The sequence below is a fragment of the Lactuca virosa genome, chromosome 4 (genome assembly GCF_052849685.1).
Source record: "Lactuca virosa cultivar CGN04683 chromosome 4, Lactuca_virosa_CGN04683_v6, whole genome shotgun sequence".
NCBI classification, from domain to species: domain Eukaryota; kingdom Viridiplantae; phylum Streptophyta; class Magnoliopsida; order Asterales; family Asteraceae; genus Lactuca; species Lactuca virosa.
Genome location: NC_136429.1, coordinates 529,208,802 through 529,229,905, shown reverse-complemented (window position 1 = coordinate 529,229,905; position 21,104 = coordinate 529,208,802). Strand labels below are relative to the sequence as shown.

At 35.3% G+C, this 21,104-nt stretch overlaps 2 protein-coding genes across 2 annotated transcripts; one reads left to right on the top strand and one right to left on the bottom strand.

The window, feature by feature from the left end:
* Window positions 1–5,126: 5,126 nt before the first annotated feature.
* On the top strand, window positions 5,127–6,976 carry LOC145109523 (ARM repeat superfamily protein). Its single transcript, XM_079046701.1, has 2 exons — window positions 5,127–5,596; window positions 5,825–6,976. The coding sequence occupies exons 1-2, from the start codon at window positions 5,376–5,378 to the stop codon at window positions 6,564–6,566; spliced, it is 963 nt and encodes a 320-aa protein (XP_078902827.1). The 5' UTR covers window positions 5,127–5,375; the 3' UTR covers window positions 6,567–6,976.
* Window positions 6,977–13,909: 6,933 nt separating this feature from the next.
* LOC145109522 (altered inheritance of mitochondria protein 32-like) lies at window positions 13,910–17,269 on the bottom strand. The gene is made up of 5 exons (XM_079046700.1): window positions 16,896–17,269; window positions 16,714–16,799; window positions 15,722–16,027; window positions 15,510–15,593; window positions 13,910–14,413 (listed from the first exon to the last, which is right to left on the bottom strand). Exons 1-5 carry the CDS (start codon window positions 17,157–17,159, stop codon window positions 14,110–14,112), a joined length of 1,044 nt encoding a protein of 347 aa, XP_078902826.1. The 5' UTR covers window positions 17,160–17,269; the 3' UTR covers window positions 13,910–14,109.
* Between the last annotated feature and the right edge of the window lie 3,835 nt (window positions 17,270–21,104).

Genomic DNA, 21,104 nt, shown 5'->3' with positions numbered 1-21,104 from the left:
GGACCCCATACATCAATATGTATAAGATCAAAAGAAGCCTTGGAAGTTGAAATGTTATGTGGAAAGGACAATCTTGTTTGTTTTGCTTGAGCACAAGTTAAACAATATGTAATAGCATCATTAGCATACTTCATAGGTAAATGTAAGAAATGCTTGAGTTTATCAATAGAAACATGTCCCAAACGTTTATGCCACAACATAACATTTGAATCAGGAGAATTATGAGTTACATGAGAAACTGAAGACAAAGGAGAATTGAATACAGAAGTGAAAACAGAAAAACTGTAAGAAAGATTTTGTTTAAGAACACGATACTCAACCACATAAAGATCATTTATCCTTTTTCCAATGACTCCAAGAGCTAATCTATTCTTCAATGAGGGGTCCTGCATGAGACATGTCTCATCAGTAAACAAAATAAATGTTTTCAACTGTGATGTAAGCTTGGAGATTGACACAAGATTATATTTAAAGGATGGAACATACAATACATTTTTGAGAATGATTGATGCATGACTTTGAACATCACCATAGTGTGTAATGAACAAAGAATGACCATTAGGAAGCCCAATCGAATGTGGCTGTGTGAAAGGAATTAAAGATAGGAAAAGTTCAGAATTAGAACACATATGGTCAGTAGCACCTGTGTCTATGATGAATGAAATATGTGGTGTAAGAAATGCAGATGACTTGGACACATTAGCTACAAAGTGAGCATAAGAAAAATCATTACCATCAGGTGTCATTGCTTCTTGAAGAATAGAAGAATTTGCTTGATTGGATGATGACATATTGTGTTGTGAGAGTAACTGCAAAAGTTAATTGTACTGTTCTTGAGAAATTGTAGAAGAAGTATTAGAAGTTGCAATTTGAACGATAGACTTTGGATCATCTTTCTTTGTCTTCGTGAACTTGAAATTGGATGGAAAACCAATAAGTCGATAGCACTGAGATTTGGAATGCCCTGTCTTCTTACAATGAGTGCAAACTAACGATTTCTTTGAGAAATTAGAAGAAGAATCATGTGAAACATTCATTGCAATTGTCTCATGATTGATGTTAGTAAGGATAGTGATTTCTCGTTGTCGTTCTTCTTGAACAATCATATAATAAACAGTTGAAATAGTCGGCAAAGGCTTCATCATTAGGATTTGACCACGAAGAACTTTATAAGTATCATTCAATCCCATGAGTAATTGAATCTGTAACACTCCGATTCTCAGGTATTGATTTATATAAAATTTCTTTGATTTCAAGGTCTACTCGACGAGTTGGTTGCCCTACTCGTCGAGTAGCAGCGGGTTGGTCCGCGTGTTTTAGTGACCTACTCGCCGAGTCCAAGAAGGGACTCGACGAGTAGGAGCTGGCAGATGAAACCCTAAATCTCGGGGTTTTGCACCCTATTTAAAGGATCGACAGCCTCCCTTTAGCCCCTTGCGGTCTTTGGAGAACCAAACCAACCCTAATTCGTGTGTGTGCTTCATTTTGTGTGTTCTAAGTTTTGGAAGGTGAATCATAGTGAGGAAAGCTTGGGGAAACAAAGGGCTAGAAGCAAGGAAAGTGTGTGGATCAGAAATCTACCTCAGTTAGCATCATTTGAAGGTATCAAGTCGTCACCTTTACCTCATTTCCTTCTAGATCTCATTTGGGTGGAGTTTAGGGCTATTTTGACTTGGTTATGATGTTGTTGTGGTGTATGATCTAGATCTGAAGTTGCAACTTCAGATCTGGACCCTTCTTGGGTTCTAGGTTCATAAAGTTTCGAGCTTGGTCATGTATGAAGCCTTCCTTGAGTGTAAAACTCCATTGTAAGCTTGGATTTGTCATTAAGAGCCTTTAGAGCCATGCATGCACGTAAAGTTTGCAACTTTACGTGATAAACATGCCTTAGAAGCTTGGATCTGCAATATGGAGCCGCTGCATGGCTTAAAAAGTGCCTGTATGGATGAAGGTCTGAAGGGACTCGGCGAGTTGCATAGTCAACTCGGAGATCCATATGAAGATGGCCATGTACTCGACAAGTTGGATGAACAACTCGGCGAGTCCGTTGAAGATGGTCGTAGACCCGACGAGTCAATAGAGTGACTCGGCGAGTCGGTTGGGGTTTTCCCAACCTTTGGACACGTGTGAGCACGGCGAGTTGTAAAGGGAAAGCTCGGCGAGTTAGCCAAGGAGTTACGGCCACTGACACTAGGAACTCGACGAGTCACTCTAGTGATACGACGAGTTGGCAAGTCATGCTAGGAACTCGGAAAGTAGCCAAGGGTACTCGACGAGTTGAGGTCAACATGGATTGTTGACCTTGAAAGTTGACTTGGACCTCGGACAAGGGTTGGCTATTGGAATTCTGGGAGTATCTTGGGAATTTATGGACTTTGTGATGTGTCGGATATAGGTGGTGGAGTTTGTGGTGGTGATACGGGAGCTGAGCTTTCTAGTTTCAGACGACAGTTGCGAGGTGAGTTTTCCTCACTATACTCAAGGGTCTAAGGCACCAAGGTCGGCCCTTTGGATTGTTATCTGGTTATGTAATGCTAGTATGATCTGTTAGTACGGTATCCTAGAGGGTAGGATAATATTATATGGTATGTGGTATGATCTGTTAGATCGGTATCCTAGAGGGTAGGATAATATTATATGATATGTGGTATGATCTGTTAGATCGGCATCCTGGTAGATAGGATGGTGTTATGTGCTATATGGTATGATCCGTTAGATCAAGTATTGTATATAGACTGTTATGTGATTATCTGTTATATGTGCACATGTTTGTTTAGCGGTTGAGGTTCATCTGCTTTGTGCGGAGGCCAATAGACCTGGGCATTCCAACCTGTAGGTTGTGGGCCGTGAGTATCCCATACCGAGGATGATTGGACTCATAGTGTGTGGGCATTCCAACCTGTTGGTTGTGGGCCTGGGGTATTCCATCCCGAGGATGATTGGACCCATAGTATGTTGGCATTCCAACCGGATGCTTGAGGGCCTGGGGTATTCCAACCCGATGGTTGACTGGACCTATAGTATGTTGTTTATGATTATATGTTTATTGTTGCGGGTATGGGTATTTTGGGGGAACTCACTATGCTCTCGGGCTTACAGTTTCAGTTTATTGTTTCAGGTACATCAGGGGATCGCGGCAAGGCGAAGGCGTGATCGTACAGCTCCTCATGTTTTGTTTATGTTTCTGGGAAAAACTCTGATATTATACATTTTGAAAACAAAGTTGTAATGATTTTAATGGTTGAAATGTTTTTAAAAAGTTTTAAATCGGATTGAATTTATGGGTGTTACAGAATCAATCGTTGTTCATCAAGGTATTTAGCAATACCTGTAGCAGCAACGCATGTACATGCAGGAATGTTTTGAACAAGACGAAGTTCATCCCAAATTTTACTCAATTTGGTGAAGTAAGTTGAAAATTCGTCAGATCCTTGAGATAAAGAGTAAAGTTGTTGTTGAATTTGATAGATTTGAGCGCCATCTGCTTGTTCATATCGGTGATTAAGTTCTTTCCAGATGTCGTAAGCAGTTGGGAGAAAGATAAGACTATCAGCAATGTTACGATGTAATGAATTGAGTATCCAATTGATAACCATAGAGTTTACTCTGGACCAATTTGCGAATAACGGAGAATTATCAGGAGGCTACAATGTAGTGCCATCAACAAATGTAATTTTGTTTTTGGCAGATAAGGCAATCGTCATGGAACGTTTCCAGGCAGAAAATCCAACACCAGTGAAAACATTAGAAACAAGAGCATTACTTGGATTATCTGAAGATCCAAGATAGAATGGATTCGAAATATCAATAACATGAGATTGAGATGAGGAATTAACAGATTGAGACATTGCTTTTGAAATTGAATTGGAGTAAATCGATGATGAAGAAAGAAAAACAAACTGAATCAATGAAATTGAAGAATAACAGAGTGGATGCGGAAGGTTGGATCACCGCTCTGATACCATGTTAGAACTGAGATTGAAGAAAGGAATTTGAGAAAGAAATCCTTCAATATTCTTCATTTCTCATTACTAAAAAAACTGAATCAATACAGTGTATAAGTTCTAATAGGTACAATCTATCAAACTAACTGAACAAATAATTGAAATTACATAAATGCCCTTCTTCTAACCGACTGTAAAACTACTGTAAAACTAATTCTAACTAATCAATTAGTTAACACTTCTTTGTAGAATGAAAATCAGATCAGAAGAAGAAATCACATTTGGTAAGTAATGTTTCGTTCCATTTAATGAATACCAACAAAACACTACCTAAGTATACGTACTATGAGTATTAAATTGATAATAGATTGGAGCTAGTACAAGAATATATATTTATTTACCAACAGAAAAAGACAACATGCTAGGAAAATGAAGGTTGTTGAGTTTGTATGAAAGAATAAAATGACAAACATAGTAAGAGCGGGATATTTTTATTACTTCATTCTAAAAAAGATAAACTTCATAATGTTCAAATTTTGAACCCGATACCTTCATTATACAATTTCACTCTCCGTGGTTTCCGTAGGGCAATATGGGATAATCACAAAAATAACCATATGATTTTTGGAAATATAGATAAATGACAACTTTTGAGTCTTTTCCAAAATAATTACATGTCCAAAACTGGTCAATTTTGGATTTCGGATATACATATGTTGTGTAATTCGTTTTCATTTGCACCTATTACTTGTTTATTGTATTTCAGAAATGTTTTTTTTCTATTTTGTGGTCAATTTGGTTAAAGGTGAAGACTTGGGTCATTTTGATAGGATCATAAATAAGTTTTCTGAAAATGAAATTACTATAATTGAGATATATTTATATTATTGAACGAATGTGATGTTTTATTATAGTTGAGATATTTTCTTTACCCGATAAAAAAAAAACTTTATTATGAAAAAGTTTTAGTATTGGTTAAGATATATTAAGGTTTTTAGTTTGAATACTTTATGACAAAAAGAGCTTTTTTGCATAAACATGAACATTATGGCACCTGAGGTGTCAAGTCACTCAACACAATAACTCAATAAGTATCCAAAAATCTAATAAGTTTATATTAAAATATGATTATTAAAAATTATAAATAATTAATATAGTAATTGTGTCAGTTATTACATAAAATCTTGGGGCAGGTTTTCTATTTAAGGAAAGTGATGGAGAGATACCAATCCCCAACTCCGAACAGTCACCGGAAAAGCTGCCTAAATTGGTCCACAAGGAATAGTATTAGTAGCCTTTGCTTCTCTTCCAATATTACTCTGAATAAAGCATCCATCCTACTTGCTTATATCAACTATCAACTCACGCAAATCATATATCCTTCCCCTATAATCTGCTTAATCTGTGTAGGTTTGTTTCCGATCAGATTTCATGGCGGAAGTAGCTGTGGTGGAAGCGCTTTTGTTCGGCGATGATGGAGCCAAGGCCGCCGCCACAGAGGCAGTTATTCATCTCACAAACAAACAGAGACACAAATTGGCTGATAATGGAGCCATTCCTCCTCTCGTCTCCATGCTTCATAATCCTCCAGATTTCAAATCCCTAGAATCTGCACTCTTTGCTCTCCTCAGTCTCGCCTATGGCAGCGAAAGGTTCGTTTCGTTCGAACACACTAACTGGCATCACTTTTGATTAGATTCGAGTTCCAGGTGGACTGAATCGAAATCTAATGGAGAAATGAGTATAAAACTTTGCTTGAAACATATAAATAAGCAATCGAATTTATGGAGTTCCATTGAATCGAATTTATTGAGCTTTTCAGTCTCAAAAAGTGATTCGTAATCGATTGGAATTAACACTTTCTGTGTTATGTTTTACAGAAACAAGATCCGGATTGCGAAATCAGGAGCTATTCCTCTCTTTTTAAACCTCATACGATCACAAATCCATCCATTAATCGACCACGCCATAGCAGCACTTTTAATCTTATCATCTTGCTCATCAAACAAACCCTCAATGGCGACATCAGGTGCTATCGAAACCCTAAATCAAACCCTCCTTCAAAACAGCACCACCCAAGTAAAACTCGACATCATAGTCACTCTCCATAACCTATCACCATATATCCCCGCCTTTCTTTCATCATCTACATCATCTTCTTTAATCCACCTCATCCACGAATCCGAAAAATCATCCAAATTAGTCGAGAAATCAATGTGTCTACTCGAACACTTATCTTCTTCATCAGAGATCGCGTTGAGAGCGATTTCATCGACAGAAATCGGGATTAGGGCAGTTGTGGAGAGTGTAGAAGAAGGTTCGAAGCAGTGTAAGGAGTACGCAGTTGGGATTTTGTTGATGATATGTGAGAGTAGTAGGGAGAGATACAGAGGAATGATTTTATGTGAAGGAGCGATTCCGGGTTTGCTTCAGGTTAGTCTTGATGGGACAAGGAGAGCTAAAGGGAGTGCTAAATCGCTGCTTAGGCTTCTGAGGGACTGTGAGAGTGGTGGTGGTGAGAGGTTGAAGAATATTGTGGTGGAGGAGGTTATGGGCGAGATTTACAGAGGTGGAACGGAGGTTGGAATGGTGGAGGAGATGATTGCTAGGCTTACTACATGAATGGTTTTACAGAAAAACAGAGAAGCTTTTACTCTGTTTCCTGTTCTTGTGGCTGTATATATTTTATTATACACGTTGGTTTTATCATATTTATGAAAAGGCTATTCACTAAAATAACCTAAAATAGAAGGACTTTGGAATTAACATTTTGCTTCATTGATAATTGGTAATAGGGCTGACAATGGGCCAAGGCTTGTGGTGGACCTTATCGGGCTTTGACTGGTTAACCGGCAACCCAGGCCAAATTCATTGGGCCAAAGGTCTGGAGGTATTACCGGGCTATTCCCTGGCTTTTTCTGGGCCTACCCAGGCATCGGTCCGAGTCGGGGTAAAATATAGTAATTATTTAAAAACATGTAACAAATATGTGGATAAATATGAAACAAATGCAAATCCATAATTTAGCGTGATTTAGCGTGTTGCCTTTAATCGACTTGACACTTGAGTAAATTACACGAATGTTACCTATGGTTTGGGATAATTTACGTATTTGGTCCCTAATTTATTTTTTTAACTCGGAAGGTCCCTACTATTTGTTTTTGTTACGCGCTACGTCCCTACTATTTGTTTCTGTTACGCGTTTGGTCCATGTTTTATCTAAAAAGACTATTATTTAAATAGGGAAAAATGGTGGTCTAGGTACGGTAAGGTGAAGGGGGTCGGGTTAGGGGTGTGTTTATTTAAATAAATTTAAAAAACTAGGGAAAAATAATCTTTTTAGGTAAGACAGAGCGTGTAACAAAAACAAACAGTAAGGACCTTCCGAATTAAAAAAATATGTTAGGGACCAAATACGCAAATTACCCTAAACCATAGGGACCGTTCGTGTAATTTACTCTTCATACTTATGTGTATGGATTTAAATAATATAAATGATCATTAAATATGATTAGATACATAAAAAATATGATTAAATACACCATTATTAATGATCCATTAACATGCAAACGTAAGTTTTGAGCATGTATATCATATTATCCATCAAATAGATACATGAACAAAGCGAAAACGAAGTTTAAACAAGAAATCCATGAACATTCGTCAATAACTTCAAGTCTACAAATATACAAAAATCAATTGAAAACAGAAGAATTCGAACAAAACTCATACTATATAATGGTAGAGAATGTTTGGGAAAACACATTAGAGCAAACAGTTATATTGCAATATGAGGAGGGAGGATACCGAAGGGTGGGGGTGGCGGCAAGTGTTCAAAAGATCGGCTATTTGTATCTTTGTATGTATTAATTTTTTTTTATCAAACATCCAGATGAAAACCATAAAAGTACAATGCTACAATAAACAAACCAATATAAAAATTATGTAATTACTTAAAAACATGGAAAAAACGAAAAGACAATAGAAGCCTGGGTTTTTGGCAAAGGGTATCCCATGCAAAGCTAGGGACCTTAATCGGGAGGTCTTTCATGTATGGTTTCTATGCTAGGCCTTCACAGACATTGTTGACATGGCTTGACTTTTGATTTAGGTGTCGGGTCGGGCACCCATTTGTGCACCATCATTTGGTATTACATGGGAAGAATCCTTATTATGGGTAGTAAGTTCAACCATGAGTATTTGTGTGCGGTGTGCGTATGTGTTATGTGTGTATGTGTGTGTGTGTGTTTGTGCATGCACACGTGCACATATGTGTGTGTTTTATCAAATATTGGTGTGATTCTATCACAATAATCTTGTGAATAGTTGGATAAATCAAGACTTAAGAACATCTATAATAGAAGTCTTTTTAAAGTTTATCGTGTTAAATAAGTAATATAAGCAGGGACGGACGCAGGAATACATCGTAGGTGTTGCCGTGATGAATAGGTGTTGTCGATACATGAAAAATAGGTAAAAAAATTTGAAAAATCGAAAATTTTTCCACTGCGGACAGAAAAGTTAGGGGTTGCCAGTGCTACACCGGGAACCCCTTAAAACCGTCCCTGAATATAAGATTAAAAAAAAAAAAAAAAAAAAAAAAAAAAAAAAAAAACTATTGCTGAAGTTTTTATTTTCAAGTTTTTTCGCGTTGTTTTAAATTTATGGAGAATTTCATATATGCCCTTATTAAACTTCGAAATATCGTATTTATCGAACCTAATTTCTAAATATCATATTTATTCTTTATAAGACTTGAAAATATCAAATTTACCCAAATCCTTATTTTTAACATTTTAAAATAATTTATAATCATTTTAAATTCTTACTTTTATCAATTGACTATTATACCCCTCTTATATATCTAAGTTTAAAATATCATTTGTATCCTTCATAAGCTTCCCAAATATCATATTTTACTCAAATCCAAATTTATATCTTCTTTTCTAAAGATTGTCATTGTTATATTTATTTTAGGTTTTGCTATTTATATTTTAGCGTTTTGTAATTTAAAATACAAAAATATTCCTTAATTTAATGTAGATAAAACCAAAACATTGGCCTTCTGTTCAACTTGTCACTTGTCAGGCTAAGGAAGAAGAAGAATCATACAAATGATTTTTTGGTGTAAATCTAAACAAAATGGTAAAACAAAGAAGTTAAAAGTATAACCCCATTGCACCTCTTGTATATTTTATTCTTGTTATGTGCTTGTCGGTTGCCACCTCCATTTAGGCCGTCTTATTTAAATGTTAGGATGGTTGCATAATTGGATTAAAGTTTACATCTAATTAACATAGTCGAATAAAAACCTTCAAGAATACCCATCCATTAATCACTTGTAAGATTCAATAATATACACAAAATTAACGATAAACATGTAAGCCCCCATCAAGATCATAACTGATGATAATATATGAAAGAACCCCTTTCTAAACTTTCATATTTGTGAAAGACCCAAACTTTCATACTTGACAATTGTTACTCCAAAAACATGTTACTTGCATATTCATAAAAACAATATTTTACATTGATAACTTGTTTACATAAGACTGGATACAAACCGACTACTACAAATTTTTATATGTTACATAACTTCCTAGGATACTATAAGTTATACATACATGATTACTATATACAATAGTTTCAAACTATTCAAAATCTTCTATCAGTATAAAACTATACTGGTTGCTTATTGTATGCAATTGTTAAACATTGAGAGGGGTAAGCGGTGATGCTTAGTGAGTTCAAAAATAGATACGATATAACGTTATGTCATATATATACTTCAATATGGCAGAAGCAAAGAGGAACAAGGAACAACAAAGGCATATGTGAATCATGAGACAAACTTTCCATATCAATCAATGATTTGATACAAAGATACACGATCAATAAAGCTTCGGCCCAAATGGCACAGAAGACATATACTTTCTGATTTAAACATTTCGGTAGATTTCAGGCTTATAACTATGTCTAACCATCTGCCAATGCCATAGAATAGAAGTCATTCTCTTACGGAGACACGCTCTACATGGCCAGAGGCTACGTACCAATACCACCGTGAATCTAAGTCCTTTCACTGATCACATGGTCAAAGGTATAGTTTTGCTATCATAAATAGCATAAATAAAAATAACACGGGAAAATAACCCGGAATAATAATACTAAAAAGCACATAGCACATATAACACATAACATACAATTGTTCCTATATATTAAACTCACCGTGAAATAACCGGGGGTTAAAATAGTAATTTGGGCAGCACTTCGTTACTATAATTAGCTTTCTTCGTTGAAAACCGGGAGTTTTCTTGAAAACTGGGCCCTGCGAGGGTTTGGGCTTCAAACCGAAAAGATAAATTTTTCGGGCTTCTCGGGAACTTCGGGGCGTGTTTCGGGCATGGAAATAATCCCGGGGCTTCGGGGGAAGTTGAAATAGTGGAAATATAAGTTTAGGGGTGAAAAGTGCCAATTTCCTAACATTAGCCGGGAGGTCTCGCACCCCTTATATAGGGCCGAGGTTCGGATCCGAAGCGAGAGGGAGAGGGCAGGTGGTTGCGAAGCTGCGAGGCTTGGTACACGCGGCAGAAGGGCGAGGCTCGGATGCGAGGGTCGGAACAGCAGGCGCGTTTCGGACTTGACACGGAGGTGGCACGTGTCGAAAGGCCATTGGACCTCGCATCGCTTGGTTCTCCGGCTCGTACACGCGTCTGCATGCGAGAAGGGCGACGTGGCCGAAGCTGAGCCTTGCAATTCTTATCGGTTTTCACGGATTTCTCGATTTTTGAGCCCCGAACTTCTAAATCCATAACTTTCGCATACGAGCTCCGTTTTTGACGTTCTTTATATGCACGCGTAGGGAAAATTATGATCTACAACTTTCGTTTAGACTTCGTCAGATAATTTTGACTTTATTTTTAATATTATTATTTTTAACAGACCGGGACAAGAAAATTCGTTAAAAATTCATAACTTCTTCATCCGACGTCCGTTTTCGTCTGTCTTTTTACCGTTGTACTACTATTGACGAGACCTCAGATTCTCGTTTAGGTTGTGTTGGCTAAAAATCACTCGATCTAAAATTCGAGTTTTTAGTTGTCTACTGTTAAGCTGAAACTTAGAAAAATCATAACTTCCTCATATGAAGTCAGATTTTGGCGTTCTTTTTATCAAATTTCTCGGTTTAACAAATACTACAACTTTCATTTACATCACCAAGGCTAAAAAGTAGTTTATCAAAAACTCACTTTTTACGTCATTCGGCGTCGTGTCGGTTTTGTCGCGGATCTTCGATTGGTCATAACTTCTTCGTTATAACTCAGATTTCGATGAGGTTTTCGCCTAAATGTTTCTAACGAAATTATCTACAACTTTAAATAATAAAATTTTACTTATTTCAAATTTTATATTTTCGGTAAATTTTGATATTTTAACTTTTAATTGGAATCTCATAAGACTTCCAATATTTTCCGAGTGATTCTAAACATAGTTTTACTTCATTTCTAGTAAAAACTATCTGTTAGAACTCAATTGCTCAAATTCACATAATATTTCATAATATTATTCACTTAAAACACGATTTCAAAACGTGTATGTTACAATATAGTCATAAGACTAGTCCAATAAAAATTTAATGACAAATAGCTTCAAATATCATGTCAATTGAATAGGAATCAAATGTGGCAGGGAATTGGCACTCAAACTCAGATGGAGATGGTGGGATACTCATGGCAGAGATGGGGATTGACGTTCACATTGCCGGAGACATAGTTACACAGGCATGTTTGTGGAGATGGATATTAATTTAAGAGGAACAATATGGTCAATTTGATTTTTTCTTATAGGGTTTATGTCATTTTTGGTCACTTAACTTTTGGTTTTGTGCTCATTTGGTCACTTAACTCTTTTTAAGTTTTAAAATGTCATCAAACTTTTGGCTTTTGTGCTCATTTAATCACTTAACTTTTGGTTTGGTCACATTTAGTCACCTAACTTTTAAAATTATGTCATTTAGTCACTAAACTTTTAAATTTTTTTAAAAGTTTAGTGACTAAATGAGCACAATTTTAAAAGTTAGGTGACTAAATGAGCACAAATCTAAAAGTTAAGTGACCAGACCAAAAGTTAAGTGACTAAATGAGCACAAAGTCAAATGTTTGATGACTTTTTAAAACTTAAAAATAGTTAAGTGACCAAATGAGCACAAAACCAAAAGTTAAGTGACCAAAAATGACATAAACCCTTTCTTATGATCATAATAATTATTAAATATAAAAACATAATTATATACTATTAATAATATTATGAAAATAGTATTTGAGTAAATATGATATTTTAAAAGTTTAATAAGTATAAATATGATATTTAGAAATTAAACTTGATAAATACGATATTAATATGTTTAATAAGGGTATATATGAAATTCTCCCAAATTTATAAGTTTAATAGATCGTTTTCTTTTTTCATATTTTTAATATTAATCTATTAATTTACTTTATAAATTAATATTGGCATGACCCATAAATAAGTTTTGTTAAAAAGCTTAGCTATAATATAGGTGTGATAAGTTTTTTCTTTTTGTTGATAGGGTGGTAAAATGGTACCAAAAAACTTATTGATAAAACTCTTTATGCTTTTAGTTGTGTTTTTTTTTTTCAATAGCTTTTGTTGACCTCATTTGTCTACAAAACGACACATGTTTCTCTTGAAGACTGTTTGTTTTTTCGGAAAACGGCAGACGTTAGCGCGTCCTCTTTTAAAAAAACATGGAAAATCATTTTTAAGGTCTATAAATGTCTTTAAAAAAATCACTTTTATTCCATGTGCTCAATAGCCACTGCCACACACGTGCTTTTCCCTAGTTGCTCCATTGTTGGACAACTGCCAACATAGAACCACCGCCAACGGCGCACTACAGTCCACATGTAAGTTCTTCAATAGACTGTTCCATCTTTTTGAAATCGGCTTAATAATATCCTAATTTTGCTTTTTTCTTTTCTTAATTTGTAGAAGTAAGGTGTTGGGCAAAAGAGACAAGCCAAGACGGGATGATTGTTAGAGATTTTTCCGATTCAGTTTTCAATTTTCATGCTTATTGAAAAAGGTGTCCCTTTCCACAAAGATTGAAGGTTTAAATCTCGTTGTGGACAAAAGAAATAGTTCACAATCCACATGTAAGTTCTTCAATAGACTGTTCTATCTTTTTGAAATCGGCTTAATAATATTTTGCTTTTTTTTTTCTTAATTTTGTAAAAATAGGGTGTTGGGCAAAAGAGACAAGCTAAGACTGGATGATTGTTAAAGATTTCTCCGATTCGGTTTTAAATTTCCATGCTTTTAGATATTTAAGATCATGGTTGGCCTCATGGTATCAATGTATTGAAAAAGATGTCCCTTTCCACAAGGGTTGAGGGTTCAAATCTCGTTATGGACAAAAAAAAAATAGTTTAGGAATATGATTTAGTAGGTGTGTATGTTAGCTTTAAAAACAAACAGCTTTTTTTGTATTTTTATTGTTGAGTCTACATTTTCTACATATACGGTTAGAAACTACGGACGTTTGCTTTTTTAAAAATAAAAAGCACCTTAAAATTCACAATATAAGTTCTTTGGAAAGCTCTTTTACGGTAAAGTCCAAAAATTATCATGAAAGTTTTTTCGATTTGCTTTTAATTTTACAAGATCCATGCATATAGTTATTTTCACAATTTAATACTATTTTATTCTTTTACTCATTTAATTCGAAATAAAAAGCTATTGCTACTTGCTAGGACCTACATATAAGGTTTGTGAAAATGTCAAGGTTTTTGGTTACTTGAATATTAAAAAAAAAATTATATAAAATGAACTATAGCCAAAAATATCTCCAAACAAAGCCCAAGAAAACACCAACATCATCTCGTAAACCCCTCTTTAATATCCGTATACCATTTATTCATTCATAGTCATACAACTTGTGTAGCTTGGTATCATCAAGAGGTTCAAAACAAAACTAGCAAAACAGGATCATCAAAATACCTTCCCACCCTTACAAACAGGTTATATATGTAATGTAAGTAATATAATACCAAAACCAAATATTAGGTTTTTGTATGTAATAAACCACGTAGACTTTTAACTCTTTTTTTCTTGTGTATGTTGATTAAGATACTTAATTCTAACCTTAACGTGACCTTTTATAAAGGCTATAAGCCACAGCAACAGTTGCAACAGCTCCAACTACAGCAGCAGCTGTAAACATCTCATGCTGCTCCCATTTTTTTGTAAAAAAATTGACGTTAAAAGTTGACTTTTTTGCCCCTGAGCTTTCATCTCTGCAGCATGAAAACCCATTAGCACCTTGACAACAGCCTCCAGTATTTTCCCTCTCATCATCTTTCCCATTCACCTTTGAATCATTTCCATTTGGTAGTGACTTTTCAACTGCCTTGTCAGCTTTCTCAACTGGAGGAACACCCATCTCACCCCTGCAGTGGAATCAAAAAACATGTTCAGAATATATTTATAGCATTCTAGTTTTAGACGATTTCTCATTAGGGCAATGTACTTTAAATAATTTGAAAGTACAATGATGTAATAATTAATTTTTTCGGAAAGTAGATTGCTATGTCTTGTATTTAGCTTTATATTTTATTTGCTAGTGAGTTAAATGAGACAAAATCCAAGAACTTTACCACATTAATTAAGAACAAAATGGGTTGAACTGTTTAAAAGCTGACAACTTTTTACAACCTCCTAAATTGTTTATTAAAATGTGAAATTATTATTTTTTATGATAGTTTTTGTAACTATATTTTAAAAGCTAGTTGGATATGAGATAAAAGAATTGGATAAAAGGCATTGGCAGGTCGTATTTGTGTTTTTTTTAACCATATTTTTGCAGGTCGGGGGCAAATCGGTCAATTTGGGGAAGTCAAGTCGGGTCAAATGTCAAAACAAGGATACGTCGATCAAAATAAAAGAGGGTCAAAAAGACTGAAGGAAAGTCAAATCTGGTCAATAAAGGTCAAGAACAGAAAGTCAAAATTGAAGGAAAGTCAAAGCTGGTCAATGAAGGTCAAGAGCAGAAAGTCAAAATCAATCAACTTGACCGTGAAAATTAGAGAAGAAATGTGGCAGTGGATGATTCGGGCCATGCAGATCTTAAGATATTTTGGTCATTTATTTAGCAGCAAAAGCATAAAAATCATCAATTCCATGAGAGATTTGTTTGTCTTTTCTGATTGTAAATAATTAACTAATCTTTGGCATAATAGTAGCCAAAATTTCATTCCATTATTGTGTGCTTATAAATGTTAAGGTCTTTATAGCTTCAGCTATGATTATGGATGTTTGAATGTTTTCTATCAATTCATTTCTATTTTCTAATAACATAATCAAGTAGAAATCAATATCTGATCATGAATGGTTTTTAAAGATTAATCAATAGATTCATTTAGGTCATAGGATCATATGTTCATATCCATTATAACATTATGCACAAACTTCTAACAATATTAATTTCCCTTTTGAATTGGGAAAAAAAACCAATTAAGCTAAATACATAAGAGGGGAAAAGAGTACCTCCAAATCCTTTCAATGATCTCACCCTTCTTGATATGTTGGTCAAGCAATTCAGCCACATCATTTGGGGTAACATAACCGTACCTTATACAACAAAAAAAACAAGAAAGTAGTCATAAGAAAATGAATTAATACATTCTTTGGGAAGTAAATGTTAGACTCTGCCTCAAATAGAAAAATAAGAATAATTAAATGGTTATGGATTGTCTTACCAATGTCCAGACACTTTTCCATCTTCAACTGAACTATATATTATCAAGTTCCCTGCATACTTATGTCCTCCAACATGAGAGCAAGCACTCACAAACACCTGATCCTTCAATTCCCTAACTTCAATCTCTTCATTGAACTTTTCAATTAAAGCTGGCCCACAAACACCACATCTTTTATCTCGACTGCTATGAGCACACACAAATACGTATGAACCTGTCACTAACTCCGGTGTTCCTGAAGCCCATGGTTTTCCATTCACAAGCACTTCCTCCACAAAACTATCAACGTTTGATTCTTCCAAACCCCTTCAATCACAAATGCACTAGTAAGTAAACTACATATCGATGTGTTCTATTATGTGAAGATTTGGATAATGGACACCCTAAATAAGATCATCTTTGAAGAAAAGTTCTCTTGTTTTCAGTCCTCAATCAAAATTGTTTAAAATCGAAAGTGTGATTTCATCATTTCATGAACTTCTAAAGGCCTCCAACTTTGTTGATATATATGATCTTTGCAAATTCTCTAAGCTTTCCTCATTATCATTCAAGGAATCATCTTGCTAGCATAGCTTTTGCCTTTTCAATCAACATTACTCTTTAGTCTTTACACAAAGTTCTAATCATGGCAGAGGCTAGTAAACTTCAGTGTTTTTTATACTTCAGATCCAATTTCACTTGTTCATATTAGCAAAAGAAATGAAGCTTAGGTATGATGCGGAATATAAGCGTGGTCAAATTTGAAGCTCAAGACCGAATAATATGCTATATTAAGTATCAACTCTATCAAAACTGAAAGAGCAAAACTTCCGCTAAGTTGCACATGGCGTCGAGTATTGTTTTGCTTTCAAATTGACAAAAGCAACAGATCGTAGACTCATGGAGAACCATAAAAGAAATCTGAGAAAAAACAAAAAACGAATCTACACAGCACACACGCAACAAATGGCTGATGAAATATGAATTTAAAACCCTAGCGAACTTCACAATACCTGTACTTGATCATATCAGGAAAAATCAAAACATCTCCATCTGACAAACCAGTAGCATCACCGCCCTCGAATATCGTTATCAGAGTCTACAATAGTTAGATCGTGAATAGAAAAAAACTCGTCAACACTCAAAACCTTCAAATACCTCATTAGATGAATTAACACAAGTGAGCGACAATAACCTTAACAGCGATATCGTTCTTACGCTCCTTGATAGCTCCAGCAAGTCGCTTAGGGAGCAGATCCGAGTCGGAGGATTCAACACGAGCAGGCCAGTCTTCGCGAGTCTTGTAGCAGAGGAAAACGTGACGTTCGTAAGGATGGACTGATCCGGAGAGATTCTCGGTGTACATCTCCTGCCTTTGGAATCCGAACTTGACGTCATCATCGACCACCACAGCTTCAGTAGAGATATCAACGGTACCGTTCTCTGAAGCGGCAGCCATGCCGGAATAGGTATCGACGGCGAACGGAGGAGGAGATATAGAGAGGGAGTTGGATAAACTTGGAGGGCAAGGGAACGGCTGAGATGTTAATGGATTTTGGTTTTCAAAAAAGGCTTTTTATCATTTACAATTTCACGTGTCGTAGGTAGAGGTTTTGGCCTTTGGGTTGTTTGGAAAAAGGCAACAATTAACATCTCGTTTTTTTGTCTTTTTGGCCACAATAACTAATAAGATATTCACTAAAATAAATATTTGACTATAGTTCGACAAAACCACTTTTATTTGATATTTAGAAGTCTAACCAGCATATATTTTGAATTAAAGAAACTGCAAAATCCCAATAATTAAGTTTCCAAACAGGTTCATTTATCCCTAACAAATTTACTTTGCATCCAATCAATTTCAGAACTTAGTTAGATAATAGCTCGCAAGCAACAGCAAAATCTTGTATTTATAGTTGATGATGAGGATAAGGGCTGATGATGAGGATGAGGGCGAAGCAATTGTACAATACAACATATATTATGATATTATTGTTATCGAAGAATGTGATATTTTTATAAACCATCTCTTTAGAATAAGCCAATGATGCATGTGAAACCTGTAATTTTGGCATATATCCTATAATCCTATATCCAAGTAACTAGTTAAATCATAAAAGTAAGTAGTTAAATGTTCTCTAGTTTTATATATTTTACTATCTTTGATGTTTTGTTGGATCGGTATTAATTTTGTTTGTTTTATTATTTTTAGTTTAGTAATAAAGAATATAAAGTTATGCCGTATGCGCATTAACATGTACGTTTCTCTAATTCTGATTATGAATTAATGAATTAATTGTTAATTGTTTTTAATAAATTCGTGAATATACCTTACTCCCAACAAATTCTTCTTCTTGGTCATTAGAATGTAATATTATATTAAACACTAATTGTCCATAAATGAATTCGCCTTTAGATATTTTAATTTGACCAAACACACACCAACAAATCATTGAAAAGATATCAAAACGTGCAAGCATTGAACTATAACGACATTGACACCCCTTTAGACTTTTCATACAACTAAACGTGTATGCTTGTGAAGATGAGTTTCAGTCAGGCACAGCAAAAGCTTATAGCATTATTCATCCGGTTCTGAAGGTCACCCACCGGATTATTGCTTCTCTCTTATTTCCTCAAGAAGAGATTAGCAAAGCAAACAAAAAAGAATTAGAAGTTTTGTGGTGCATGATTAACAAGCCCGAGGAAGTCCCTCATTTTGGGTGTTGGGTAGTTCAGAAAATGCTCAGAAATGCCCTGCACAATGGTGGCCAGCTACATTGTGGAGGCATTGTATCTATTATAGCTGAACATCTTGGCCTCCATCTACCCAACAATCCAACCAATATAATTTCGGGCCGTACTCGTTTATCACTTGAGGTTTTGGAAATCATGTATCTCTTTCACCGTCATCCCAATGGGGATGTTCATTGGACAGTCGATGGTAAAGAATATTTACGCGTCGATAACCGAAATAAGAGGATATTAGTCTTGGCCAATGACATCCCTTCTACCAATTGGCACCTCCAATCCAACTTGGGTGTTACTGCTGCTCGTAGACCTTCAACCACCACTTCTACTCCTCCTGCTCCTACTGCTAGTGCCTCTAGCTCATCTCGCCCCATTCCTTTTCCTAAACACAATCTTTACATGGGCGAGTTTGCACACTTGAACCACCGTTACACCAGCATACAGCAGGAAGTCGGAGAAATTTATACGGGTGTCGCTGAAATCACTTCTGATTTTCAGGACTACCCTAACTTGCAAGAAGAGCGTTGGGCCCAACAAGAGCTACGGTAGGCTGAGCAGGATCAGAGATGGGTCGCTCAAGAGCAGCATAACCGCAATGTTCATCATTTGATGAGCGATATCCATAGAGTACTTGTGCTTCCCACCCAGCAGCAGCAGCCTCCATCATCATCCCAACCCCAGTGGCCTCCATTTTATCCTTCTGATTATCCTTCACAGTTCCCACCATATCCTCCACCGCCCCGTCCTCAATAGGTCGGCTATGCCTCTCTCCAAGCATCGAGGACGATGCTTATTTTAAGCTTGGGGAGGGCCATCCATCCATGCATAAATCCCGTTGCATGTAGGTTGCATGTAGTTTTGTACATATTGCATTAATTTTCATTTCATTTTCTTTTTCATTTTTTTTTCTGCATGGAAAATTTTTCAAAAACCAAAAAGATTTTCTTTCTATTCTAATTTTTATTATTTTCTTTGCATTTTGTTTGCAGCTAAATTTTTGCATTGCATTCATTGCATAATTAAAAAAAAAAACGATCCAATCCCAAGCAACCGAATCTTTTCAAAACAGTTGAGCTGGTAAATGAGTCATGTGCCTTGAAATTGGCTTGCTCTTTTTATTGAAAAATCTAAAAGCAAGTTAATCACACACGAGCACACCTCCCGAAGCTACTTGTGCAAAACAGAAAGTGAGAAGATTGTCAACATTGGAGCATAACAGCAGGTGTGAGTTAATTCTTTGGGACATATGACCGGTCTTATGAGTAGTAATGCTCAATTGAACTTAAAATTCCAAATTCAAAAGTTCATAAAAAGAATGCAAAATCTCAATGTCCCGAGCCTTCCAGCGCTCTTAAAAGTCCTTTCTATTCATTCCCTTTTATATACCCTACTTGGGGACATAGCTTTCAACTATACTTACGGGCCTTTGCATGTTAACCTTTAGTCCCCTGAAAATGTCTTAGAAGTCCTCACGGTAATAAACCGTGAGATGTCCCACAATAGAAAAGTCAAGGACGAAAATATAAAGAAATTGGCCAAATAAATAAATAAATTAATTAATAAGAGTGTTATGTGTTAACTTAGATATTTGTATGTGTGTTACTTAAAAAAAATAAATAAATAAATAAATAAAAAACTATTATTAAGTTAATCTGTGACCTTTGGGATTCAAACAAGTAAACTCTGAGGGGTGTTTTACACCTAATCGCCTAAAGCTAAATTGTTTGGGACTGATTGAGTTGAAAATTTGTTACATGGGTTCCATAGAAAGTCATGAACTTAATAATAGCAAATAAAGCTGATATGTGGCCTTTGAGGTTCGGGCAAGTAAACCCGAGGGATCTCTTTAAATCTAGCACACTAAGGTCATTTGATTTGGATGTGTTGGTTGGAAGCCCGTTACACGGATTTCAAAGAAAGTCATGAGCTTTATTTGTAAAAAAAATTTAATTAAGAAGTTTGTATATAATTGTGTTTATAGTTTAATTGAATATTGTGTTTAGGAAAAATACTTGGCTGTCAAAAGATTCCCTTGGACTTGGATTTGAACTTATGACATTGGACTGAATGTTAATTACCTTGGCTGGTGTAAGTGGTTTGAAGTTTGTAACCAATCTGGATAAATATTAGGGAATTTTTTAGAAAAGATTTTTCAGAAAAAGATTGTTGTTGACCAACAAATAGCTGGAATCGGACATTGTTATATTTTATGAAACAAAGATGGTTGAGCATGTTTTGTCACATATAATTTCACGAGAGTAAGATCATAATTTGTTCCAAGAATTGACTTGATGATATTGAAAAGAAAATAAAGTGTTGTGATCTTTGATTCTGTTGAGTTGTATTAGGGAGTGGCCAAAGTCTTGTTTCTATTATCATATAATATTTTGAGACTAAAGCCAAGTTGACTCAAGGCATGACAGGTACATTCTCAACTATGGTACAAAACAGGGTAATTGGGTTGGATCTTTTCATGTTTGTTTTGATTTCATGCATTAAGTTTCAAATAGTTTTAACTTTAATTTTCTTTTCTTCTATTCTATTTTATTTTCTCTAGTTTAAATCTTCTTGTTCTTTCTTGAGGACAAGAAAGGTTCAAGCTTGGGGAGATTTGTTAGATGCATTTCATGCATTCATTTTGTAGTTTTAGTTC

Excerpts from the sequence above, each read along its gene's own strand:
- LOC145109522 (XM_079046700.1), bottom strand. The coding sequence starts at position 17,159 with ATGGCTGCCGCTTCAGAGAACGGTACCGTTGATATCTCTACTGAAGCT. Across the intron at positions 16,800-16,895 it reads AGAACGATATCGCTGTTAAG|ACTCTGATAACGATATTCGA; the intron begins GTTATTGTCGCT and ends TAACTATTGTAG. Across the intron at positions 16,028-16,713 it reads CCTGATATGATCAAGTACAG|GGGTTTGGAAGAATCAAACG; the intron begins GTATTGTGAAGT and ends TTGTGATTGAAG.
- LOC145109523 (XM_079046701.1), top strand. The coding sequence starts at position 5,376 with ATGGCGGAAGTAGCTGTGGTGGAAGCGCTTTTGTTCGGCGATGATGGA. Across the intron at positions 5,597-5,824 it reads CTCGCCTATGGCAGCGAAAG|AAACAAGATCCGGATTGCGA; the intron begins GTTCGTTTCGTT and ends TATGTTTTACAG.